This window comes from Chiloscyllium plagiosum, unplaced genomic scaffold (genome assembly GCF_037043375.1).
Source record: "Chiloscyllium plagiosum isolate Xiang-an unplaced genomic scaffold, Cpla_swu_hap1 HiC_scaffold_38, whole genome shotgun sequence".
Classification (NCBI taxonomy): domain Eukaryota; kingdom Metazoa; phylum Chordata; class Chondrichthyes; order Orectolobiformes; family Hemiscylliidae; genus Chiloscyllium; species Chiloscyllium plagiosum.
The window spans coordinates 26,504,289-26,527,511 of record NW_028270176.1 but is presented as its reverse complement, the minus strand read 5'-3'; the positions used below and the strand labels follow the sequence as shown (position 1 = coordinate 26,527,511).

The 23,223-nt window shown below is 43.7% G+C and overlaps 1 protein-coding gene and 1 pseudogene across 6 annotated transcripts in view; one reads left to right on the top strand and one right to left on the bottom strand.

Moving 5' to 3' along the window:
- LOC122544207 (uncharacterized) overlaps positions 1–23,223 on the bottom strand; it is a 62,278-nt gene that overhangs the window by 27,330 nt on the left and 11,725 nt on the right. For 2 of the 6 annotated variants that reach the window (XM_043683268.2, XM_043683270.2), the window contains exon 1: positions 1,392–1,513. The exons of 2 other annotated variants lie outside the window; for them this stretch is intronic. In XM_043683268.2, the coding sequence (XP_043539203.2) occupies positions 1,392–1,469 (78 nt within the window). In that variant the 5' untranslated portion in view covers positions 1,470–1,513. Of the gene's footprint in view, positions 1–1,391; positions 1,514–23,223 lie in introns of those variants that run through there. 2 more of the 6 variants (XM_087981077.1, XM_043683263.2) reach the window with 2 other exon arrangements.
- LOC148139350 (P2Y purinoceptor 1-like) lies at positions 8,857–12,287 on the top strand (annotated as a pseudogene).

Here is a 23,223-nt window from a genome sequence, read left to right as displayed (position 1 = left end):
TCGGAATTCATTCCCGTCCAGTCCACGGAGTGTGGTCAATGCAGCGAGACCTGAACCTGTTATGATGTGCCGCCTGGATAAACTCATTTAAATATCCCCTTCCCACTACATTCGCCAATGTGAGTTCTCTCAATACCTTACCGACTTCGAGTTTAAATTCAGACCGACCCAAAGAACTGACTTTAACAAAGCGGAACCAATGTTTACAGACTCCATTAGGGCACGATTCGTCAGTGAAACTTGTAATGGTGTACAGATGTACGTTATATAGATGTACGCTAGGCATAAGTGAGCACTGCAGATGCTAGAGGTCAGATTCTAGATTGGAGTGGTGCGGGAAAAGCACAGCAGTTCAGGCAGCATCAGAGGTGCAGGAAAATCGACGTTTCGGGCAAAAGCCCTTCATCCGGAATGAAGGGCTCCCTATCTTATTAAATTTCAGGCATTTAAAATATAGGAGACACTGTACAAATACAGGCTTAAACACATCAGATTGTCCAAATAGTGAGTGTTTGACAGTTATAATCTCTATTTCGGATTGACATAGAGTTTTCAGTTAAAGCTATATTTTGTCAAGTTAAAAATTACATAACATCAGGCTATAGTCCAACAGGTTTATTTGGAAACACTAGCTTTCGGAGCGCTGCTTCTTCATCAGCTGGTTGTTTGATATTTTATATTCTATATTAAATATATTTGCTTTGTAAAGCACAATCCCCCAATCCACCACCTCCATTTTCTATCTACAGCTGAAACTAGCGCCATCAGTTTTACATTTCCTGTTACCAAAAAAAAATCAGAGAACCCAGCGCCACCCGCCTGTTTACTACTGCCTTGGACTCTTCCAAAATCAAATACACATTCGGCAATCAATTGGTAGGTTAAAAACAATGACTGCAGATGCTGGAAACCAGGTTCTGGATTAGTGGTGCTGGAAGAGCACAGCAATTCAGGCAGCATCCGAGGAGCAGTAAAATTATTTGGTATTCCGTTCAAAGTGCGCGGATAAATAAATTACTTAGCGTCATTTCTTAAAACATGAAACAGAAATATCGTTTACAAATTTAAATAAGATTCCTTTTTAGCTTGAAGTTTTTCGTTTAGATAAATAAGGATTTTGTTGCAAGGAATTTTTGGGTGTTTACTTTTTCCGTACCTCACAGGATCCCCTACAGTGTTTAAAATAACCCGATTATTGTTAAATTAAACCCGCTGTTCAAACGGGACTACGCAGTAGCTGACAGAACAGGCCAAGTCTGAATCCAGCCGAACGCGGCATTTACTGAAATAGACAAAACCCGGTCCGAAGATGAAAAGAACCGATCACCCCCCCGCCCCCCCCCCATTATGACTCCCTTCATTTCCTCAAACAGTAAATATTCATCACTGACCCAGAACATGTTCGGAGTCACCAGTCTTAGAGCAAAGATCACAGTGGTGCTGGAAAAGCACAGCAGGTCAGGCAGCATCCGAGAAGCAGGAAAATCGACGTTTCGGGCAAATTCCCTTCATCGGGAATGAGGCAGGGAGCCTCTGGGGTGGAGAGATAAATGGGAGGGGGGTGGGGGTGGGGAGTGGGTAGCAAAGAGTGCAATAGGTGGATGGAGGTGGGGTAAAGGTGATAGGTCGGAGAGGAGGGTGGAGCGGAAATGTGGGAAGGAAGATTGGCAGGTCCGACAGGTAGTGAGGGTGGTGCTGAGCTGGTCAGTACATGTTGAAGAACTTCGGAGCAAAGGAGATGACCTGGGGGTTGCAGTGAGTGAGTGAGAGAGAGAGAGATTCACTGAGATTCTTGTAGAGAGAGGAAGAGAATGTCTTCAAGGTACAAAGTTAAAAATCACACAACACCAGGTTATAGTCCAACAGGTTTAATTGGAAGCACACTAGCTTTAGGAGCGACGCTCCTTCATCAGGTGATAGTGGAGGGCTCTGAGGGTGTTGTCATTTGAACCTGGATCCCTGGTGCTGTGAGGCAACAGTGCTAAGCACTGAGCCACCGTACCATCCTGTACAACCTCTCCCTACAGCTCAAATCTTCCAACCTTGGCAACATCCTTGTGAATCTTTTCTGAACTCTTTCAAGTTTCACAGCATACCAGAATTGCACACAGTACTCCCAACAGTGGCCTAACCAATGTCTTGAACAGCCGCACCATGAACTCCCAACTCCTATACTATATGCACTGATCAATAAAGGCAAGCATACCAAACACTTTCTTCACTATCCTATCTACCTGCGACTCTACTTTCAAGGAACTATGAACTCCAAGGTCTCTTGGTTCAGCAACTCTCCCCAGGACCTTACCATTAAGTGTACAAGTCTTGCCCTGATTTGCCTTTCCAAAACGCAGCACCTCACATTTGTCCAAATTAAACTCCATCTGCCACTCAGCCCATTGATTCATCTGATCAAAATGCCATTGTACTCTTAGGTAACCTTCACTGTCCACTACACCTCCAATTTTGGTATCATCTACAAACTTACTAACCACACCTCGTATGTTCATATCCAAATCATTTATATAACTGACAAAAAACAGTGGACCCGGGACCAATCTTTGTGGCACTCCACTGGTCACAGGTCTCCAGTCACAGAAATCCTCCACCACCACCTTCTGTTTTCTATCCATGAGCCAGTGCTTTAACCAACTGGCTAGTTCTCCCTTTATTCCACGTAATCTAACCTTGCTAACCAGTCTTCCATCAGGAACATTGTTCAAAGCCTTACTGAAGTCCATATAGTTCATGACCACTGCTCTGCCCTCATCAGTCCTCAAAAACTCAATCAAGTTCATGAGGCATGATTTCCCTTGGACAATTTATGCTGACTGCCCCTAATCTGTCCACCATCAAATATCTATCTATTCCAAACCCATTTGGCAGCACTTGCCCTACATACAATGACACTTCAGATCTTTTTATAATTAGTTCTTAAGCCTTGAAGGTGTCTACCTCAACCACTCTTTAAGGCAGGGAGTTCCAGATAACCATCAACTGAACAAACACCATCTACAAGTTTGCAGATGGCACCACTGTGGTGGGACGGATATCAAACAATGATGAGTTAGAATACAAACAGGAGATAGAGGGCTTGCTGATGTGATGCAATAATAACGAGCCCTATCTCAATATCGGCAAAACCCCTAAGTAACTGAACATTGACTTCAGAAAGAAAGGATGAGAACACACCCACATCTACATAAACGGAGTGGAGGTCGAGAGTCAACTTTTTTTCACTCATGGGATGAGGGTGTTGCTGGCTGGGCAGCATTTGCTGCCCATCCCTAATTGCCCAGAGTAGGTTAACAGTTAACCACATTGCTGTGTCTGGAGTCACATGTAGGCCAGACCAGGTAAGGATGGCAGTTTCTTTCCCTAAAGGACATTAGTGAACCAGATGGGTTTTCCCAACAATCAACAATGGATTCATGGTCATCATTAGACTCTTAGTTCCAGATTTTACTGAGTTCAAATTCCACCATCTGCCATGGTGGGATTCAAACCCTGGTCCCCAGAACATTACCCGGGTCTCTGCATTAACAGTCTAGCGATGATACCACTAGGCCATTGCCTCCCCCTAAGTCCCTCAGAGTGACGATAACTAACAGTCTGTCCTGGACCTTCCATATAGATGTGACGGTCCAGAAGGCACGACAATGCTTCTTTCTTAGCAGCCTCGGGAAATCTGGCCTGTCCATAAGGACCCTCACTGACTTCTACAGATGCCCCATTGAGAGTGTACTGTCCAGCTCCATCACAGCCTGGTGTGGCAACTGCTCTGAACAAGACTGTATGAAACTTCAGAAGGTTATGTGCAGAGCCCAGACCATCACGGAAACTAACCTTCCATCCATTGACTCCATTTATACCTCTTGTTGCCACGGAAAGACTGCCCATATCATCAAAGACCCATCCCACCCCTGTAATGTTCTCCTTTCTCATCAGGCAGAAGATACAGAAGCTTGAACACGCGCACCAGCAGGTTGAAGGACAGTTTCTTCCCTGCTGTTATCAGACTGACAAATGGACTCTCGAACTTCAAGTAGTACTGATCTTTGTTAAGGTTGATCCTGCCTCGCACATCTCCTGTGAGATGTAAGCTGCATGCCTTTTTCTGTCCAAGTTTTCTTTTCTCTCACCCTATGATTTCCATCTTCTTGCTCACTATGATCTGCCTGTACAGCTCGTAATCAAAACTTCTCACTGTACTGAGGTACACATGACTATAAATTAAATCAAATCCTCTACATGAAAAAAAATCCTCAAATACCCTCCTGCCCCTCACTTTAAAACTGCGTTCCCTGGTTATTAACACTCGCTCCTCCCCACGAAGGGGAAATGTTTCTCCCTATCTATCATGTCTAGACCTATCAGAACTTCCTACACCTGAATCAGATTCCTCCCTCCCCCAGACTTCTTGCTTTAAGGAGAATAACTGCAGCCTATCAAGTCTCTCTTCATATCTGAATTACTCCAGCCCAGGCAAAGTCCTGGTTAATTTCCTCTACAGCTCCACTAGTGCAATCACATACTGGAACTGCACACAGTAGGCTAATCATTACCGAATTAATATATTTATACTGTATGTCTTCATCATCACCTCCCTGCTCTTGAAGGTTATAGTCATAAAGGCAAGAATCCATTTGCCTTGTAACCCACTATTTATCTCTCTGGCTTTCTTCAAAGGTTTGTGGACACTCACACCAACATTCCTGAGTTCCTCTGTACTTCCTCAGTTCCTACATCCAAAGTGTACTCCCTTGCGTTCTTAATCGTCCCAAAATTCAAGATTATGAATGCATGTTAGCACAGAATATGAAAACAGATAGATAGGAAAATGTGTTATAAATATATAAAATGGAATAGAGTGGCTAAAGTGGACGTAGGTCCTTTGCAGGATGAGAAAGGGGATTTAACATTGTGTAATTCTGAAATGGCCAAGGCCTTGAATATTTTGTGTCGGTCTTAACAATGGAAGATGTATCTAACTTGCAAAAGAATGATATTAAGGATCCGATGGAAGGTGAGGACCTCGATTCAATTGTTATCACTAAAGGGGTAGTGTTGAGCAAACTTGTGGGTCAAAAGGTAGATAGGTCCCCTGGTCCAGGATGCTGAAAGAAATGGTGGAAGTGATAGTAGGTGCATTAGTGGTGATTTACCAAAATTCAGTTGTCTCCGGGCAGGTCCCAGCAGACTGGAAGACAGCGAATGTTACACCGCTGTTTAAAAAAGGGTGTAGATAAAAGGCAGGTAATTATAGGCCAGTCAGTTGAACATCTGTAGTTGGAAAAATACTGAAGGCTAACATTAATGAAGAAATAGTGAGACACCTGGATGGAAAGGGTTCCATTAGGCAGATGCAGCATGGATTCAAGAAGAGAAGGTTGTGTTTGACAAACTTACTGGAGTTCTTGAGGATGTAACAAGCATGGTGATTGGAGGGGAACAGGTAGATGTTGTAGACTTGATTTCCAGAAGGCATTCAATAAGGTGCCGCATAAAAGTGTCATCCATAAGATAAGAATGCATGAAGTGTGGGGAATGTACTAGCATGGAGAGAGGATTGGTTAACCAATAGAAAATAGAGAGTTGGGGTAAATAGGTGTTTTTCTGTTGGACATCAGTGGTGGGTGGGGTGCCACAGAGGTTGGTGTTGGGCCTACAACTGTTCATCCTATTTTTAATGGCTTGGAAGAGGAAAGCGAGTGTACCATATCCAGGTTTGCTGATGACACTAAATTGAGTGGAAAGGCAAACTGTGCAGAGGATGTGGAGGGTCTGCAGAGAGATTTAGATAGGTTACGTGAGTGGGCAAGGGTCTGGCAGATGGAATACAATGGTGGTAAATGTGAGGTTATCCACTCTGGGAGTACAAATAGTAGGTCAGAGTATTATTTAAATGGTAAAAGATTGCAGCATGATGTTGTGCAGAGGGACTTAGGAGTACTCATACATAAATCACAGAAATTTGATTTGCAGGTGAATTTGCAGAAATTTGAAGACAAACAGCACACTGGTTTTCATTGCTAGAAGGATTGAATTTAAGAGCAGGGACATTCTGTACAAGGAGTTGGTGAGGCAGCACCTGGAGTATTGTGTGTGCAGTTCTGGTCTCCTTACTTAAGGAAGGATATACTGGCTTTGGAGGCGGTGCAGAGAAGTTTCACCAGGTTAATTCCGGAGTTGAGGGGGTTACCCATTGAGGAGAGGTTGAGCTGCCTGGGACTGTACTCGCTAAAGTTTAGAAGAATGAGAGGGTACTTTTAGAAACAGAAAATTATGAAAGGGAGAGATAAGATAGAGGCAGGCAGGTTGTTTTCACTGGTGGGTGAGACTAGGATGAGGGGACATGGCCTCAAGATTAGGGAGAGTAGATTTAGGACAGAGATGAGGAGGAAACTGCTTTTCCCAAAGAGTAGTGAATCAGTGGAACTTCCTGCCCAAGGAAGCAATAGAGGCAGCTTCATTAAATATATTCAAAACACAGTTGAATGGGTTTTTGCATGGTAGGGGAATTAAGGGTTACGGGCAAAATGCAGGTAGCAGGAGCTGAGACGATGGAGAGATCAGAGTCAAGAGTGTGGTGCTGGAAAAGCACAGCCAGTCAGACAGCATCCGAGGAGCAGGAGAATCAACATTCAAGCATAAGCTCTTCATCAGGATAGATGAGAACAGATCAGCCATGATCTTAATGAATGGAGGAGCAGGTCCGATGGGCCAAATGGCCTACTCCTATTACTATGAAATTACGCGGTGGGGAGAATATCTAATTGGATCATTCAATTTAATTCAAACAGTGGACATTTTTAGATCCTGGTTCCAACCCTTAACTAAGAGGGAGATAAAGTGAAAGTCTACATTTCACAACCAGAATCCACAAGGGTAGGATTAGTTCTGAGCTGTCTCTCCTGAAGCTGAGCTATTCAGGTAAAATCTACACCTCTCAATTCTCACATCCAATCTGTAAAAATAACAGCAACAAATGTGTTTGTGAAATCCACCCGGCTAATAACAGAATACATCAAAACCCTGTGGATGTCAATATAATAACTCCCGCCAATTGAAATATTTATCGAAAGGTGAATATTTTTGAATACATCCAACTCGATGTTATTTCTAAATAATTCTTCAATTTACATTTTTCCTTTATATCAGCCAATTTCCATCTTAAATTATATCATTGTAATATTGTATTTGGTGGCAAGTAAATGGATATTGAGAACTCAAACGTGATGCCAAACAGACTGTGCCTTCCTGTTCACACACAAAGAACGATAGTAACGTCAGAATGAATTCCCAGCCAGAACGTCAGGGTGTGGCCAGCATAGTTTTTTTTAAAACTGCGTTGGCATGGAGTCATAAATGTACAGCATGGAAACAGACCTTTCGGTCCAACTCCTCCATGCCAACCTGATATCCCAACCTAATCTAGTCCCACCTGCCAGCACCCGGCCTATTCATATACCCATCAAGATGCCTTTTAAATGCTGTAATTGTACCAGCCTCCTCAGGTCAAATTGTTAATAAACCCTCATCTGCACAGCCCATCTACAAGCATCACTTTCTATAATAGGGACCTAGTTTCTCTTTTGCCACTATAGATACCAAAGGTAAAATAATCAGTTTTCACCAAAAAAAATGACAACATTCTACGCCAGATTAGCCCCGTCCAATGACCAGATCTTATCAAAATCTTTTGTGTATAAACATGAAAACTGCCGATCAATGGAAAAATTTAACAACACACCACACAGAGGGAAGGGTCACTGATGAGGACGTTTATACACTTCACCTTAATGGTGTCAGTGGAGATTTCGGGACTGACACTTGCAATAGACGAAAAGACTCATTTTGATCCTGGTCAAGATTAGAGTGGTGCTGCAAAGGCACAGCAGGTCAGGCAGCCCCACTCTAATCTTGACCCTAATCTCTAGCATCTGCAGTTCCCTCTACTGCCTCATTTTGATCATGGCCAACACATCCCATTCAGTATTGTCAGATGATTATTCAAATGCTTGATTTCACTGCGGGGTCAAATACACCAGGTCTAACAGTTAATGTAAAAAGACTAACTCAGTTTTCCCACTGACGTGAAGTTTGCAGTTAAAGTTACTGTTCGGTACTCGTTTCCCCTGGGAATAGGAAAAACCGGGGACGGGAACTACACAATGTATTCTTTATTGCAGAAGTGTGGCAGTTACATGGATGGTACAATTGCAAAAACGAGACAACTACATTGATGGTGCAAGGCTGCTGCTTAGATGTTAAAAGACAAAAAAAACTGCAAATGCTAGGATCTGAAATAGCCCCAGGCAGGAGGCTGGAAGAACACAGCAAGCCAGGCAGCACCAGGAGGGACGGGCAGGAGGCTGGAAGATCACAGAAAGCCAGGCAGCATCAGGTTGGACAGGCAGGAGACTGGAAGAATACAGCAAGCCAGGCAGCATCAGGAGGGACAAGCAGGAAGCTAGGAGAACACAGCAAGCCAGGCAGCATCAGGAGGAACAGGCAGGAGGCTGGAAAAATGCAGCAAGCCAGGCAGCATCAGGAGGGACAAGCAGGAGGCTAGGAGAACACAGCAAGCCAGGCAGCATCAGGAGGGACAGGCAGGAGGCTGGGGCAACACAGCAAGGCAGGCAGCACCAGGAGGTGGATAATTTGACGTTTCAGGTGTAACCCTTCCCCAGGACCCTTCCTCTGATGTTAAAAGGCAGATTTCTCTGTTGGATCATGGCTCACATTCTTATACTCTTGTGGTTTCTGTGGTTTGGGTGTAACTGTATTTGTCAAGTCTCTCACAATGTCAATTTCTCTCGCAAAGTTAATTTCTATAGGAATGTCAATTCTAAAGCAATGAGGTAAAAACAATGACTGCAGATGCTGGAAACCAGATTCTGGATTAATGGTGCTGGAAGAGCACAGCAGTTCAGGCAGCATCCAAGGAGCAGTGAAATCGACGTTTCGGGCAAAGAAGGGCTTTTGCCCAAAACATCGATTTCGCTGCTCCTTGGAGGCTGCCTGAACTGCTGTGCTCTTCCAGCACCACTAATCCAGAATTCCAAAGCAATGTCAATTTCTATAGCAAGGGCATTTGAAACTGATCTCTGCAGTTACCCCTTGCTGTTTGCCTAAGTGCTTCAATCATTTTAAAGATCCCCCATTCCCTCTATGACCACTTCCCCAGTTAGCAATACAAGGCCACTGTTCTTGCCCTGAAAGTAACTGCTGAGGACTCAACCCTGGTCTAATCAAGTCTAATTTAACCCTTGCTTGTCCTGTGGGCTTCCACTGAATCCCACAAAACTAACTTTATATTAAATCCATTCTAGCTGTGAAATAAGGACGTGAAAAGGTGCAAGAGTAGGCCATTTGGCCCATCCAGACTGCTCCTCCATTCATTGAGATCATGGCCATTTTCCTGCAGTACTCCCATATCCATTGATGCACCAGTATGTTAGCTTCCAGTGACTCACTAACGAGAACACCTGCATACCTTTAGATGTCAACACTTTCTAATCTCTCACCAATTTACAAATATTCTACACTGCTGACCCTCCTATCAAAGGGGACAACTTCATACTTGTCAACACTATATTCTATCTCTCAGGCTCTTGTCGACTCACTCAAACCGACTACATCTCTCTGCTGTGCCTTTACGTCTTGCTCACAACTCATATTCCCATCAAGTTTTGCCTCATGTACATGCTTGGGAAATAATACAATTGTTCTCACATCAAAACATTGATGTAGATTGTGATGTGCAGGGGCCTAAACATTGATCCTTACTAATCCCCACCGGACACAGCCTGACAATTATCCATTTTTTTGTGATTAGATTACTTACAGTGTGGAAACATGCCCTTCGGCCCAACAAGTCCACACCGACCCACCGAAGCGCAATACACCCGGACTCATTCCCCTACATTTACCCCTTCACCTAATACTACGGGAAATTTAGCATGGCCAATTCACCTCACCTGCACATTTTTGGACTGTGGGAGGAAACCAGAGCACCCAGAGGAAACCCACGCAGACATGAGAAGAAAGTGCAAGATCCACACAGTCGCCTGAGGCGAGAATTGAACCCGGGTCTCTGGCACTGTGAGGCAGCAGTGCTAACCACTGTGCCACTGTGCTGCCCACCATTTATTCTATCTCTCTGCTTTCAGCCCACTAACCAATCCTCAAACATTACTCATATCTTACCTCTAGTGTCATGCATTTATTTATATATATATATACTCCTTTACAAAAAGAACCGAAAAGTTATAAAAGTACAGAAGTACAGAAAAGTAGATATAATATCACATTTTCATAACGTTAACAATAATCTGCCTACTACTCTTCAAGGTACAATCGTCTCATATTTACTTAACTTAACACCCCAAATTAAAATAAACTCAAATTAAATGAAATTGTATTAAACTAAATTACAATCCAATAAAATTAAATTACATTACATTGCACTACATTGCATTGCTCCACTTATCGCACCTGCACTGAAGCTCCCATCCACGGGAGCAACAGTTATTATGCCCACGTTTACTAGGTCTCCCCCCTTCCCTACCCCCGGGGCCCTCGGACCACCATATACGGCCTTCGCAGCTATATATAAAAGCCCTAATCAGATCCACCGATAGGTCTGTATCTATGCTGCCATTTCTGTTCTATGCTGCACCATGGGGGAGGTGCACCATCACAAGTGTGCGTCACCCCACAAGACCTGGAGGATTTTCTAACATCCAATTCATTGCAATGTTCTTCCCCACACAGTGTGTAAGAATGTTAAATAACCTCTCCTGTGCTCATCCAGAGAGGACAGATTCGGTAATCCCAAAAGAAGGGATACCGGATCCTCCTTAACTTCAATTCCCCAGGATCTTCTCCAGCTCATTCACTATGGCAGCCCAGTATCTGCAAATCTTGTAACAGGACCAAAAGCAATGTGTGAGGGTGCCTATGCTGATTTTATATTCGGGGCATTTCGGAGAAGATCTGGGTGGGGGGTGTCCTGTTAAACTTTGCTAACCTCTCTGGCGCCATATGGGCCCTGTGAAGGATCTTGAATTGCATCGCTTATGCCTTATTGCACATAGAAATTTCCTTTACATTTCCCCTATATATCCTCCCATGCTTCCAATGAGATTTCTTCCCCCTAACTCCTGATTCCAGATCCCTGGAGTCTCTCCATATCCCCCAAGGCATTCCCTCTCTGTAGGTAATATATGGTACTAACCAAGAGAGCGCTCCCACATCAAAGTACTCCTCTCTATAACTGACTTGTAGGGCTGGGCGAAGGGTGTAGTCTTCTTCTGTCTATGATCCCTAACCTGGAAGTATCGGAAAAGGTCCCTATTAGGAATTCTATATTTCTGACTTAATTGGTTGAAAGACATCAAGATCTCTCCCTCGAATAAATCTCCCAGTCAGGAGATTCCCTTACCCTTCCATGCTCTGAAGCTGGAGTCCATTGACCCCTGGGGCTCCCCCAAATGGGGTAAACAGCGAAGCCTTAAGCAAATTGCCCTCACCCTGCCACATTATCCTCCATGTTTTCACCTGATTTATGCCAATCGGGCTCTCACAGTGCTCAGCCACAGATCTCATCTTATCCATCAACAGTAAGTTGATGAGGGGACATCTCACCTGCGAGGCTTGGATTCCTCACTTGTATCAGTGTGCAACGGTACCTGGGCACAGTACACCCCATGAAGGTGCTGGGCAGCTGGAATCGCCACCACTCACTGCTCATCAGCGTTCTGGTCCGAGGGCTGGTTCTAGCCCAAACCTTGGCCGATCCAAATTTAACCAAGGCCGATCTCAATGGCACTGAACGCTACGACGGTGTTACGATAAGGGAGACGCGGGAGTACATGGCTGTGATCACTTTCTTCCTCCCTTTCCCCATCATTGTTGGCTGTTACAGCCCCGTTGTGATGTTCTGATCCACAGTAAGAACGTGGAGCAAGGCTTGCCAGATAGCTGCCTTCAGCTCATGCTGATTGTCACTTTCTTGTTATCCCTTTGCTTCGCTCCTTACCATGTCCTGAGAAACGCCAACCTGATCTCGAGGTATTTCCAACTCCAGGGCCAGTGCATTCAAAAATATTTATCTGGGTTACCAAGTGGCCAGGGTCATGGCCAGTTTGAACAGCATCATTAACCCACTTGCTTATGTTCTGGCTGGAGACAATATGAAGTTACGATTGGAAAAGTTCAGGAGACCAGCGTGTTTGTTGTCTTCAACACCTGCCGTCCAGCTAGCTGAACTCATATCACGCTAGGCCATATAACCTTGATTAAAATGGATGTTCTTCCTTGGTTATTATATCCCATGAGGATGCTCCTGTTGTCATTACCCAAACAGGTGCTGTGGAGATTTGTCAGTGGGCTTGGATCATTTATTTGGTGCAGGAGGTGCCCCCTAATTAAATTTACCAAGGTGCAACTTCCGCAGGATATGAAGGGGTGGAACTCCCAGATCTGAAGAGATACCAAACAGGCATACTGCTGTCATGTATGGGTGAATGGGTGCGTAAGGACTCAAGGTCAGTATGGCTTGATAGAGTCACAGAGATGTACAGCATGGAAACAGACCCTTCGGTCCAACCCGTCCATGCCGACCGGATATCCCAACCCAATCTAGTCCCATTAGTAACCTATCAATATTAAATAGCTCCACAGCACCTCATCGCATACTACCAAATGTTCAGAAATATACCAAAAGGGATTTTATCACATACTTTACTGATCCTTTTTAATTGTGCTACACAGAAGCATTAATTTCTGTGCATGTATGAAGTTAACTTTTTGTTTTAGCTAGGTATAGACTTTGCCGGATTAGCCAAAAACAGAAGGACATATCCGCATAAAGAGTAATTTTGTGTTCCCCAATTCCCACCTATTTCAGGGTCCTTTCGGATGGCCTTGGCCAACAGTTCAGTGACCAAAGTAAACAGCAGCGGCGACAGGGGACACCCCTGTCGGCTGCCCCTCCCCACACTAAAGTTGCTCGATTTGACCCCATTCATGATAACTGCCACCTTGGGATCACTACGTAACACTGCCACCCATCTGGCAAAGGCCCCTCTCAGACAAAACAATCTCGAACAGCAAAGAGATACGACCATTCCACCTGAACAAAAGCCGTTTCTGCATCCAGGGAGAGCACCCAGCCCAGAATCAATCTCTGCTGACATATCTGCACTATATTCAACACCATCTGATGTTGTTGGAGGAGCTGCAGCTCTTGATGAAACCTGTCTGGTCATGAGGGGCACAGATAGGATAAATAGACAAAGTCTTTTCCTTGGGGTGGGGGAGTCCATAACTAGAGGGCATAGGCTCAGGGTGAGAGGGGAAAGATATAAAAGGGACCTAAGGGGCAAACGTTTCATGCAGAGGGTGGTACGTGTATGTAATGAGCTGCCAGAGGAAGTATTGGAGGCTGGTACAATTGAAACAGTTAAAAGGCACCTGGATGGGTATATGAATAGGAAGGATTTTCTTGCATATGGGCCAGGTGCTGGCAAATGGGCCTAGATTGGGTTGGGATATCTGGTTGGCATGGACGGGTTGGACCGAGGGATCTGTTTCTATGCTGTACATCTCTATGACTCTATGCTGTAACTTCAGATGTTCCTTATTGGTGAAATGTGTCTCTTGCAACAGCGCAATGTCAACGCTTTCTTTCCTAAGTTTGAAAGCACCTTTCTTCTATTAATGGGGGAGTGGCTCCCCTTTATTTTCCAGGTGCACCATCTGAACAGATCACTAGCCATGACTGCCTACTATAGCCTGCGATCTCCCCTCTCACCCATAGGGGGCATTCACTCCCAACCTTACAGCCACCCTGGCACCTTCCAGTTAAGGCCACACCCCCAAACACAGCCAATGAAAAAGACATGTTATTTATGCTCCTGCAAGTTAACAATGGACGCCCTCCCCTCCCCCTCTATATCACAACCTCACATGTCTTTACGTCAAAGAAGTAACCACCCTTCGCCCAGAAAAACAGAACAGTAAAACAACAGATGACTACCAAACAGATATAATATGAAACAAACCAGATTTTACACCAAAGCACTACCACATCTATAAGGCAAGAGACCACAAAAGGGAAAAGAACGAAGAAAGAGAAGATAAAAAAAAAGATTATGCCATTGTCCGCACACATCTTTTTCTCTTTCCCCCTCGGTCAAATCTATTATTTCAGAGAGTTAAAAAATTCTTTGCTTTATCTGCCAAGTCAAAGTTGTAGACAGACCCCCCCCCCCCCCCCCCCATAATTAAACTGTAGCATTGTCAGGTACCTCAGAGAATACTGAATATTCAAGTCTCTTAATTTTTTTCTTTACATCATCAAAAGTCTTCCTTTTCTTAATTATGGCCCAAGAAAAGTCTTGCAAAATCATTATCCTTGAACCTTTATATACCAAAGCCCTTTGGATCTCTTCCCAGTCTTCTGGACGTTTCTATTATTAACTGCTTTTCTTTATAGTGCTGGAGTCGCACTAGGACTGGGCGGGGTGGGGTGCAAATCTGACCCGGACCTGTGTATCGCGATCTGTTGGGCCCACTCCACACTCAACCAGCCCAACACAATCTCCAGCCCCAGCAAATCCAGGAGCCACCTCTCAAGAAATTCAGCCAGATTCTCACCCTCCTCACTCTCCGGAAGAACTGCGACCTGTAAATTTTTTCTCCGACCTCAATTTTCGAGGTCGTCTACTTGTTCCAGCAAGGCCCGAACCTGGCCTTCCAAGGTTCGGAGCCGCCCCTCAGACCTCACCATCGGGGTCTCCGAGGCCGCAGTCCTTTGCTTGACTGCTTCCACGTGCCGATCCAACGCCCGGATCTCTTGCTTATCCTTTGTCAGTGTGGCAGTAATCGGCTCCAGTGCTTTTTTGATTTTTTCATGGAGTTTTGCGAACTCCCCGAGTAGATGCTGCTGCTCCACTGAACTTAAAGGCGCTGCCATGGGAGTTGAGGCAACAGCTGCGGGTGCACCCAACACAGCAGGGGAGTGCTCTGCCTGCTGCACTCCCCTAGCTCTCCTTCCTTTGGACGTCTTCGTTTCATATCCAGAGCCTCCAAATCCTAATTTAGGTGCTGTACCTGCTTTATACTAAAAGTCTTCCTCAGGGGTGGCTAATGTGGGGGTGGGGGGTTGAGGTAGGAGCCCACCCTGCCCGGGGTATGGCACACAACCCAACACAGCAGACTTTTCAGACTGCCGCCATCTTGAATCTCCAGCGGCATCCGTTTTAATGTTGTTCACCAACCTCCTGTGTGGCACTTTAACAAAAGACTTCTGAAAATTAAAATACATCAGGTCCACTGTCCATCTTATTCACGCTGCTACAAACATCCTCAAAAAAACTCAATCACGTTTATCAAACGTGGTTTCCCCTTTATAGAAGAAGGATTCACTCTGCCCAATCAGACAGTTAATTTTTAAACACCTAGTAATCACATTGTTTCTAATAAATTCTAGTATTCTACCTATAACTGATGACAGGCTAACAGGTCTGTAGTTCCCTGTTTTCTCTCTCCTTTCATTAATATTAGGGTTTAAACAAGGTGAGAATGAAATATGAATGTAAAATAACATGGAGCTGGGATTACATTTGGAGTCTTCCAATCTGTGGGCACCATTGAAGAATTAATAGAATTATGCAAGGTGGTTACCAATGGTTCCACTATATCTGTAATCATCTCTTTCAACATTCTAGGGTGACGGTTATTAGATCCTAGGGTTTAGTCAACTTTTAATCCCATTGATTTCTTCAATACTACTTTTCATTAACATTAATGTCTACCTGTTCCCGTTCTCACTGGATCCTTGTGGGGCCACAAGACTGGTTAAGCACTACAGCCAAGTATGCTGGGGACTTTAGTCAAACTAGTTTAAACTCTGACCTAGGTGAAAACTGCAGCAAGGACATGTTGGAACCTATAAGTTGTGACCTCCTGTGTCCCTTGACAAAATAAGGGAGGTTTTATAATAGTCTGCCAGATACTGGCACTGTATTGCCTTATAATGACCATGGGACATGACTGCTTACAACTTGGTGTCAACATTTGTGAGTTGTTTACCAGCAAACTCCATTGGCTGGGATCAAATGTTGTGTTCAGGTTTGGTCAGCTCATTGGATGAGTTCCAGAGAAGTTTCTGGAAAATGAATACACTCTGGGATAAAAGTTAACAGCACAAAGGATTTTGCAGGAGTGCCCATTCAAGACCAACATTTGAGAAGCACATGCCCTGAAGTCTTCGAGGAAGGCAAATCTTCAGAGAAGACAAAGAAACATGAGGCAAGATCTACACCATGAGCAAAGTTGGCCACTTTACTCAATTTGGTGTAGCATTTGTTTCAAGCCAAACTTATACAACTAAAGCTACAGGTAGAATTAAATGTGAGTTAAGTTAATGTAAGGTAAAGTGAAGTTAAATGAAGTGAATTCAAGTTGAATTTAAGCGCTATGAAATAAATGTTGCAATGAATGTATGTTTTATATTGAGCATTGATACCTAAAGAATTCAATAAAGAAGAGTTTGTTTAATTAAAGTCTGAGTCGACTCCTGGTTTTTTTGTCTGTCACTCAAGGGAAGAATACCTGGGCAAAAGGTTTGAGGAATCCTTTTGGCTAAGATTTGGATCACAATTATCTTAGGAAGATCTATGCCTTTCTTTGAGAGGACAGAGACAAAGTAATACTTATTATAAACTCTCCCACAATTAACCCACATTTGCTTTTGCTAATGTTTTCCTTTTACATGCCGATAGAAGTTTTTACTTTCTGATTATCTACTCTTCATTATTTTACATTCATGTTTCAATCTCACCTTGTTTCAACCCCACTATTAATGAAAGGAGTGGGAAGGAAAATGGGAAATACAGATTTGTTAGCCTAACATCTGTCATCTGGTAATGCTAAGATCTACAGTAAAGAATGACACAACAGGATAGTTAGGATGCTTGGATTGGCAGAGTCAAAATGAATTTTGAAAGGAAAATCATATTTGCCTAACCTTTTGAAGATTTTTGAGGATACAGCTAGTAGAATATATAAGGGGAGACAATAGATGTAGTACATAAGGAATTTAAGAAAGATTTGTAAAGGTGCATGAAATATCTCATGTAGTTCTGGTCTCCTTCCTATCGGAAGGATGTTGTGAAACTTGAAAGGGTTCAGAAAAGATTTACAAGGATGTTGCCAGGGTTGGAGGATTGGAGCTATAGGGAGAGGCTGAATAAAATTATGAGGGGCATGGATAGGATAAATAGACAAGGTCTTTTCCCTGAGGTGGGGGAGTCCATAGCTAGAGGGCATAGGTTTAGGGTGAGAGGGGAAAGACATAAAAGAGACCTAAGGGGCAACTTTTTCACGCAGAGGGTGGTACGTGTATGCCCAGAGGATGTGATGGAGGCTGGTACAATTGCAACATTTAAAAGGATCTGGATGGGTATATGAATAGGAAGGGTTTGGAGGGAAATGGGCCAGGTGCTGGCAGGCAGCACTAGATTGGGTTGGGATATCTGGTTGGCATGGACGAGTTGGACCAAAGGGTCTGTTTTGGCGCTGTACATCTCTATGACTCTATGAGTCTAAATAAGCTTATTAAATAACAGTAGAGCACATGTGATTGGGGTAATGTACTGACATGGATTGAGAACTGATTAACAAACACAATGGGGAGTCAAAATAAATGGGTTGTCAAGCTGTAAATTGTGGGATACATCAAGGTTCAGTGCTATTGAAAATCTGAGTCAAAGATTTGAATCATAAATATCACATCTTTCCATTTTTAGACTGTGAATGGAGGAAAATGGACATTGGCTTTAACAAGGGAAAGCAAAGTGCAAGAGTGTGTTTGCAACTTGGAAAAATAAGTGAAGCTCATTGAGGTATATGAGACAGTATTACTTTCTGAGGACATTGAGTTCAGATAAATTAGCACCATAGAACATAGAACAATACAGCGCAGAACAGGCCCTTTGGCCCTCTATGTAGAGGAGACCACACTGGGAGCAATGAATGCAATAAATCAGGTTAGAGGAAACGCACGCGAATCTCTGCTGGACCTGGAATGATTCTTTGAGGCTTTGGGTGGAAGTGAGAGGGGAGGTGTGGGGGCAGGAATTGCACCTCCTGTGGCCACAGGGGAAGGTTTTGGGTGTGGAGGAGGGATTGGTGGGGAGTGTGGACACATCGAGGGAGCTGTGGAGGGAATGGTCCCTGCAAAATGTGGATGGGGATGGGGAGAGAAATATCATTTTGGTTGTGGGGTCAGACTGCAGGTGGCGGAAGTGGTGCATGTTGATCTGTTGGATTGGAGGTTAGTGGGGTGGAATGTGAGGACTAGGGACTCTACCCTTGTTGTGGTGGAGGAAGGTTTTGTACTCCAATCTACAGTCTTGCTGCAATTGAAACAGTGGCAATGGCTTGCTCTCTACAATCTGGAACTCCAGACCTTTGTTAATATTGTCACAATGGGCTTGTAGAGTAATGTGTCCTCCTGGCATAAGCATGGTGCCATCAATATCACTTTCAAGGGCTATGTCTTTGGGTCACCATGTTGCATCACTTCAGGCTGGTCTGTGAAGTACATTAAGTTACAGAGCACATCAGTGTCTGACACTTCATGCTGACTTATGTTCTTCTTCTGCAATCCCCATTCAAACAATCACAAATCATGTTGCATCTATCAACTTGACTGAAACAACTTGTTGGAGAAAGTGAGAACTGCAGGCACTGGATAGTCAGTGTGGAGCTGGACAAAGCACAGCAAGTCATAGAGTCATAGAGATGTACAGCATGGAAACAGACCCTTCAGTCCAATCCGTCCATGCTGATCAGATATCCCAACCCAATCTAGTCCCACCTGCCAGCACCCGGCCCATATCCCTCCAAACCCTTCCTATTCATATACCCATCCAAATGCTTCTTAAATGTTGTAATTGTACCAGCCTCCATCACATCCTCTGGCAGCTCATTCCATATACGTACCACCCTCTGTGTGAAAAAGTTGCCCCTTAGGACTCTTTTATATCTTTCCCCTCTCACCCTAAACTTATGCCCTCTAGCTCTGGACTCCCCGACCCCAGGGAAAAGACATTGTCTATTTATCCTATCCATGCCCCTCATAATTTTATAAACCTCTATAAGGTCACCCCTCAGCCTCCGACACTCCAGGGAAAACAGCCCCAGCCTGTTCAGCCTCTCCACAGAGAAGGGGAGTCAACTTGTAGGGTTCTGACCTGAAACATCAACTCGCCTTCTCCTCTGATGCTGCTTGATCTGCTGTGCTTTTTCCAGCTCCACACTTCATCCACTCTGAAACAACTTGCTCTATGGTAAAGTGGAATTTCATCAGAATCTTCAGTCAATGTCTGTTCAATGGCTATTTGTGCCTACTTATCGGGCTGCCTTTTGTTAGATACAAGTGCACAAATTAATTCAGCTTCTTACAATGGGGAGGCTACTTTCCCCAAGTCCGACATGCCTTCTTCTCCTTTTCATGATGTCCTCAGTAGTATTTGTGCCCTGCCCTTTACCTCTGATTGTTCTGGGCTTTTTTTGTCTGTGGTGTCTATGATTAAGTGGAAACACATGGCCTGTCCTGCCTTGAAGGTACTCCAGCTGCCTGTTCACAACCTCAACACTTCTGCACTTGTCAACTGCTGTAATTCTTTCCTTGTTCAGTAGACGTGCTCTGACTGCAGCATCTCTTATACCTCACACAATCCTATCTTTAATTAAATTGTCTATAAATTATGTGAATTCACAGGATTCTGTGAGCTGACTTAATGACATTCAGAAACGATCAGTAGATTTTTTTTTTCAGTTTGATCCCCTGACAATGAATATGTACCATTCATTAATAAAATATGCCAGTGGTTCAAAGTTTTTAAAATTTCTGCCAAATTTTTTTTCTCAACTTTTCTGTGAGTGGGATACATTTTGAGACAGTTCCTTCTCAACTCATGGTTCCTCTGGCTGGCTTCACAAATCTGTAGCTATTTCATAACCCTGCCATTGTATAGGGAAACAAATGCAGTTTTTCTCCACATTCGCGTTCATTTAAAGAGCAGCATGGAGAGGAAAAGCTGCAGTAATTTTCTTTTAACTGGCATTTTAATTGTTGCTTGCTTCTTTGTTCTTGTATTTAATGGCAGCTCATGGCTCCAAATATACCTATGGCTTTCTGTCAGGAGTTGATCTTTCTCATAGCTCTGCAACATTCACCGTAGCTTCATTTCTGACACTACGTTTTCTGTGTACAACATGAAAGTGTCAACGATGTCCGTGAAGTAGGAGATGGCAGGGGGCAGGGTGACACTAGGCATATGGACACACAAGATGGCCGCTGAGCCATAAGTTGACCAGTTGACACACAAGATGGCCGCCGGACAACAATATGGAGAGAGACAGCAGAGCAAACACAGACACTACCTAGGGCCACCAGAATGCCAACACAATGCACTCACAACGCAGTTGATTAGTTTAAGGTGGGTGGAGGAGAGAATTCACATGAGTAGTGTATACTGCCCACCAAAGTGTCTGGGTCCAGCCAACACCTTTGATAGAAATGCTAACAGTCTGTCACGGACTCAATACAGGATGATAATAGCCAAGGCTGCAGTAATCAGGAACAGCAATAGACTCCTGCGCAGACAGTGAAACTGACAATGTCGACACTGAAATTGCCAACGACCGCGCTTAAATTAACAAATGCTATGTTGGAACTGACAATGACTGCACCGAAACTATCAACAATTCTGCAATGTTTACAACAAACAAACTGTTACAGAGACAATAACCACATCACTGACCTATTTTATCACAAAATGTATAAAAGTATCTTGACATGTGCTCCAGGCCGAGAGAAGAGTCGCAGCTGACCACTGTGCTGTTGGTGTTTCTCTACCCGGAGCTCCAGTATTTCCTTGTACAATAAACCCTGTGGTTGAACCCTGACTCTGACTCGAAGGCTGGTGATTTTCCCCACAACATCTGCCTACAGTGTATGTGCCTTACGGCCCAGTTCTCATACTCACAGCAGATTCAGAAGGACCATATAGAGGTTTGTAAAATTACAAGGGGCATGGATAGGATAAACAGACAAAGTCTTTTCCCAGGGGCAGGGGCAGAACTAGAGGGCGTAGGTTTAGGGTGAAAGGGGAAAGATATAAAAGGGACCTAAGAGGCAACTTTTTCACACAGAGGATGGTGTATCTATGGAATGAGCTGCCAGAGGAAGTGGTGAAGGATGGTACAATTACAACATTTAAAAGGCATCTGGATGGGTATATGAATAGGAAGGGTTTGGAGGGATATGGGCCAAGTACTGGGAAATGGGATTAGATTAGGTCAGGATATCTGGTTGGCATAGACAGGTTGGCCCGAAGGGTCTGTTCCCTTGCTGTACATCTCTATGACTCTATGACATCTGTGCATGGTAATATTTCACTTCAAGCAGGATTAAGTTACAGAGATAATGGATTGTACATACTGGAGGAGATAACAGAAATAGGGAGGAGCTTCAGGCCTGCAGGAGATTACAGAGGCATGGAGGTATGTAGATGCTGGAGATACAGAGACAGGGGGATGTGTAGGAACCAGAGGAGGTTACAGAGATAGGAAGTATTGTCGGGGCTGAAGGAGGTTCAGAAGTAGAGAGGGATCTAGATACAGGAGGAGATTACAGTGATAGGAAGGGTTACAGGTCTGGTGAGATTACAGAAATAAGGAAGACTGAAGAGGGAGTGCTATGAAAACAAGGATGCAAACTTTAATAAAGGAGGCATACCAGGAGCTAAATTCAATAACTCAATTCAGGGGTGATCAGTGTGTTGGATTTATGTTTTTGGAAGTAGAGATTCAATTCCAAATTCATTCATCATGTGAAAACAAATGCAGACATTAGGAATGGAAGGTAAATGTTGAGTTTGACAATGTGACACTGTATGTAAGGGAACAGGATAATGTACATTTGCACCACCTGTAATGGAGAGGCCAGTGTGATCCAAAGGGGAATCAGAGAGGGAAGAGGAACAGAATATTCACAGAAGCTGTTCTATCTGTCCCTAGAAGCTGACTGAAGAATGGAAGGTATCTGGATCAGACTGTAGGTAACATTTCACCCAGAGAACCACAGCAACAATTTGGCGTTTATTAGCAACAACAACATGGACAAGAACATGATTTCCTGGAGCAATCTTAGCAACAACAATATCCCTCTCATTTACTGTGCTCTTCACGTAACATAAAATGCCCCAACATGTTTCACAGAAATGTTGCCACAACAACATTCACATCGCAGTTGTATTGTAATAGAGGGATGGAGACAGTACAGCCAGAGAATGGAACTTGGATCTCGCTCTGGTAAGAATGGTTTGATCTTCCCAACATTTAATCAGCCACAATCTGACAGTGAGTCACATAAGGTGGGATAAAGACAAGTGCCTAGGGATTTCTAATACTTGGGGCTCTGTGATACTGTAAGCATCAAAACTTTAACAACCTTTCAGGGATTGAAAGGCTCAGCAATATTTCCTGGGAGACAGGAGACAGTTCACATCGAATGTAACAAGGAACAGGGAAGCTACACCTGATAAGAAGGCAGCTACAGACTTAATGATTCCAGAGTGTAATCAATCTTATGGATGAACAGATCTAAAGTATCATCAATAATGTCACATCAGAAACTTCACAAGACAGAAAATCCTATAAGTATTAAATTCAGTAGCAGATCTCTAGAGAACCACAATGCACAGGAATCGAACTCTGACTTATATAGAGACAGATGCTGTTGACTGGAATTATAACTAAATTCCACCATTGATCAGGTAATAGCTCAGGTGAGCTATAAGACTTAACTTGTCTACTTAAGGAGTCATATTTTGGTTCATACACACAATAAGGTTTCAATATTCGATTGTCTATGAGATTTCTTAATAAGTAGCTGAAGTTAAAGTAGCTTGTGGTAATTTGCATATAACAGCTCAGATAGCTTAAAGCATAGCCACCCACGGTAGAAAGTTGGAAAACAGGGAATATGCAAGAAGCCAGAGTTGGAGAGACTAGATTCCAGATTTGGAATGCAGAGATCTTGGAGAATTGTAGGGCCTGGAGAAGAATACAAAAATATGGAGAGTTGTAGAGGTTGCAGAAGGCTATAGAGAAAGGGAGGATTCTGAGGCTAGAGATGTT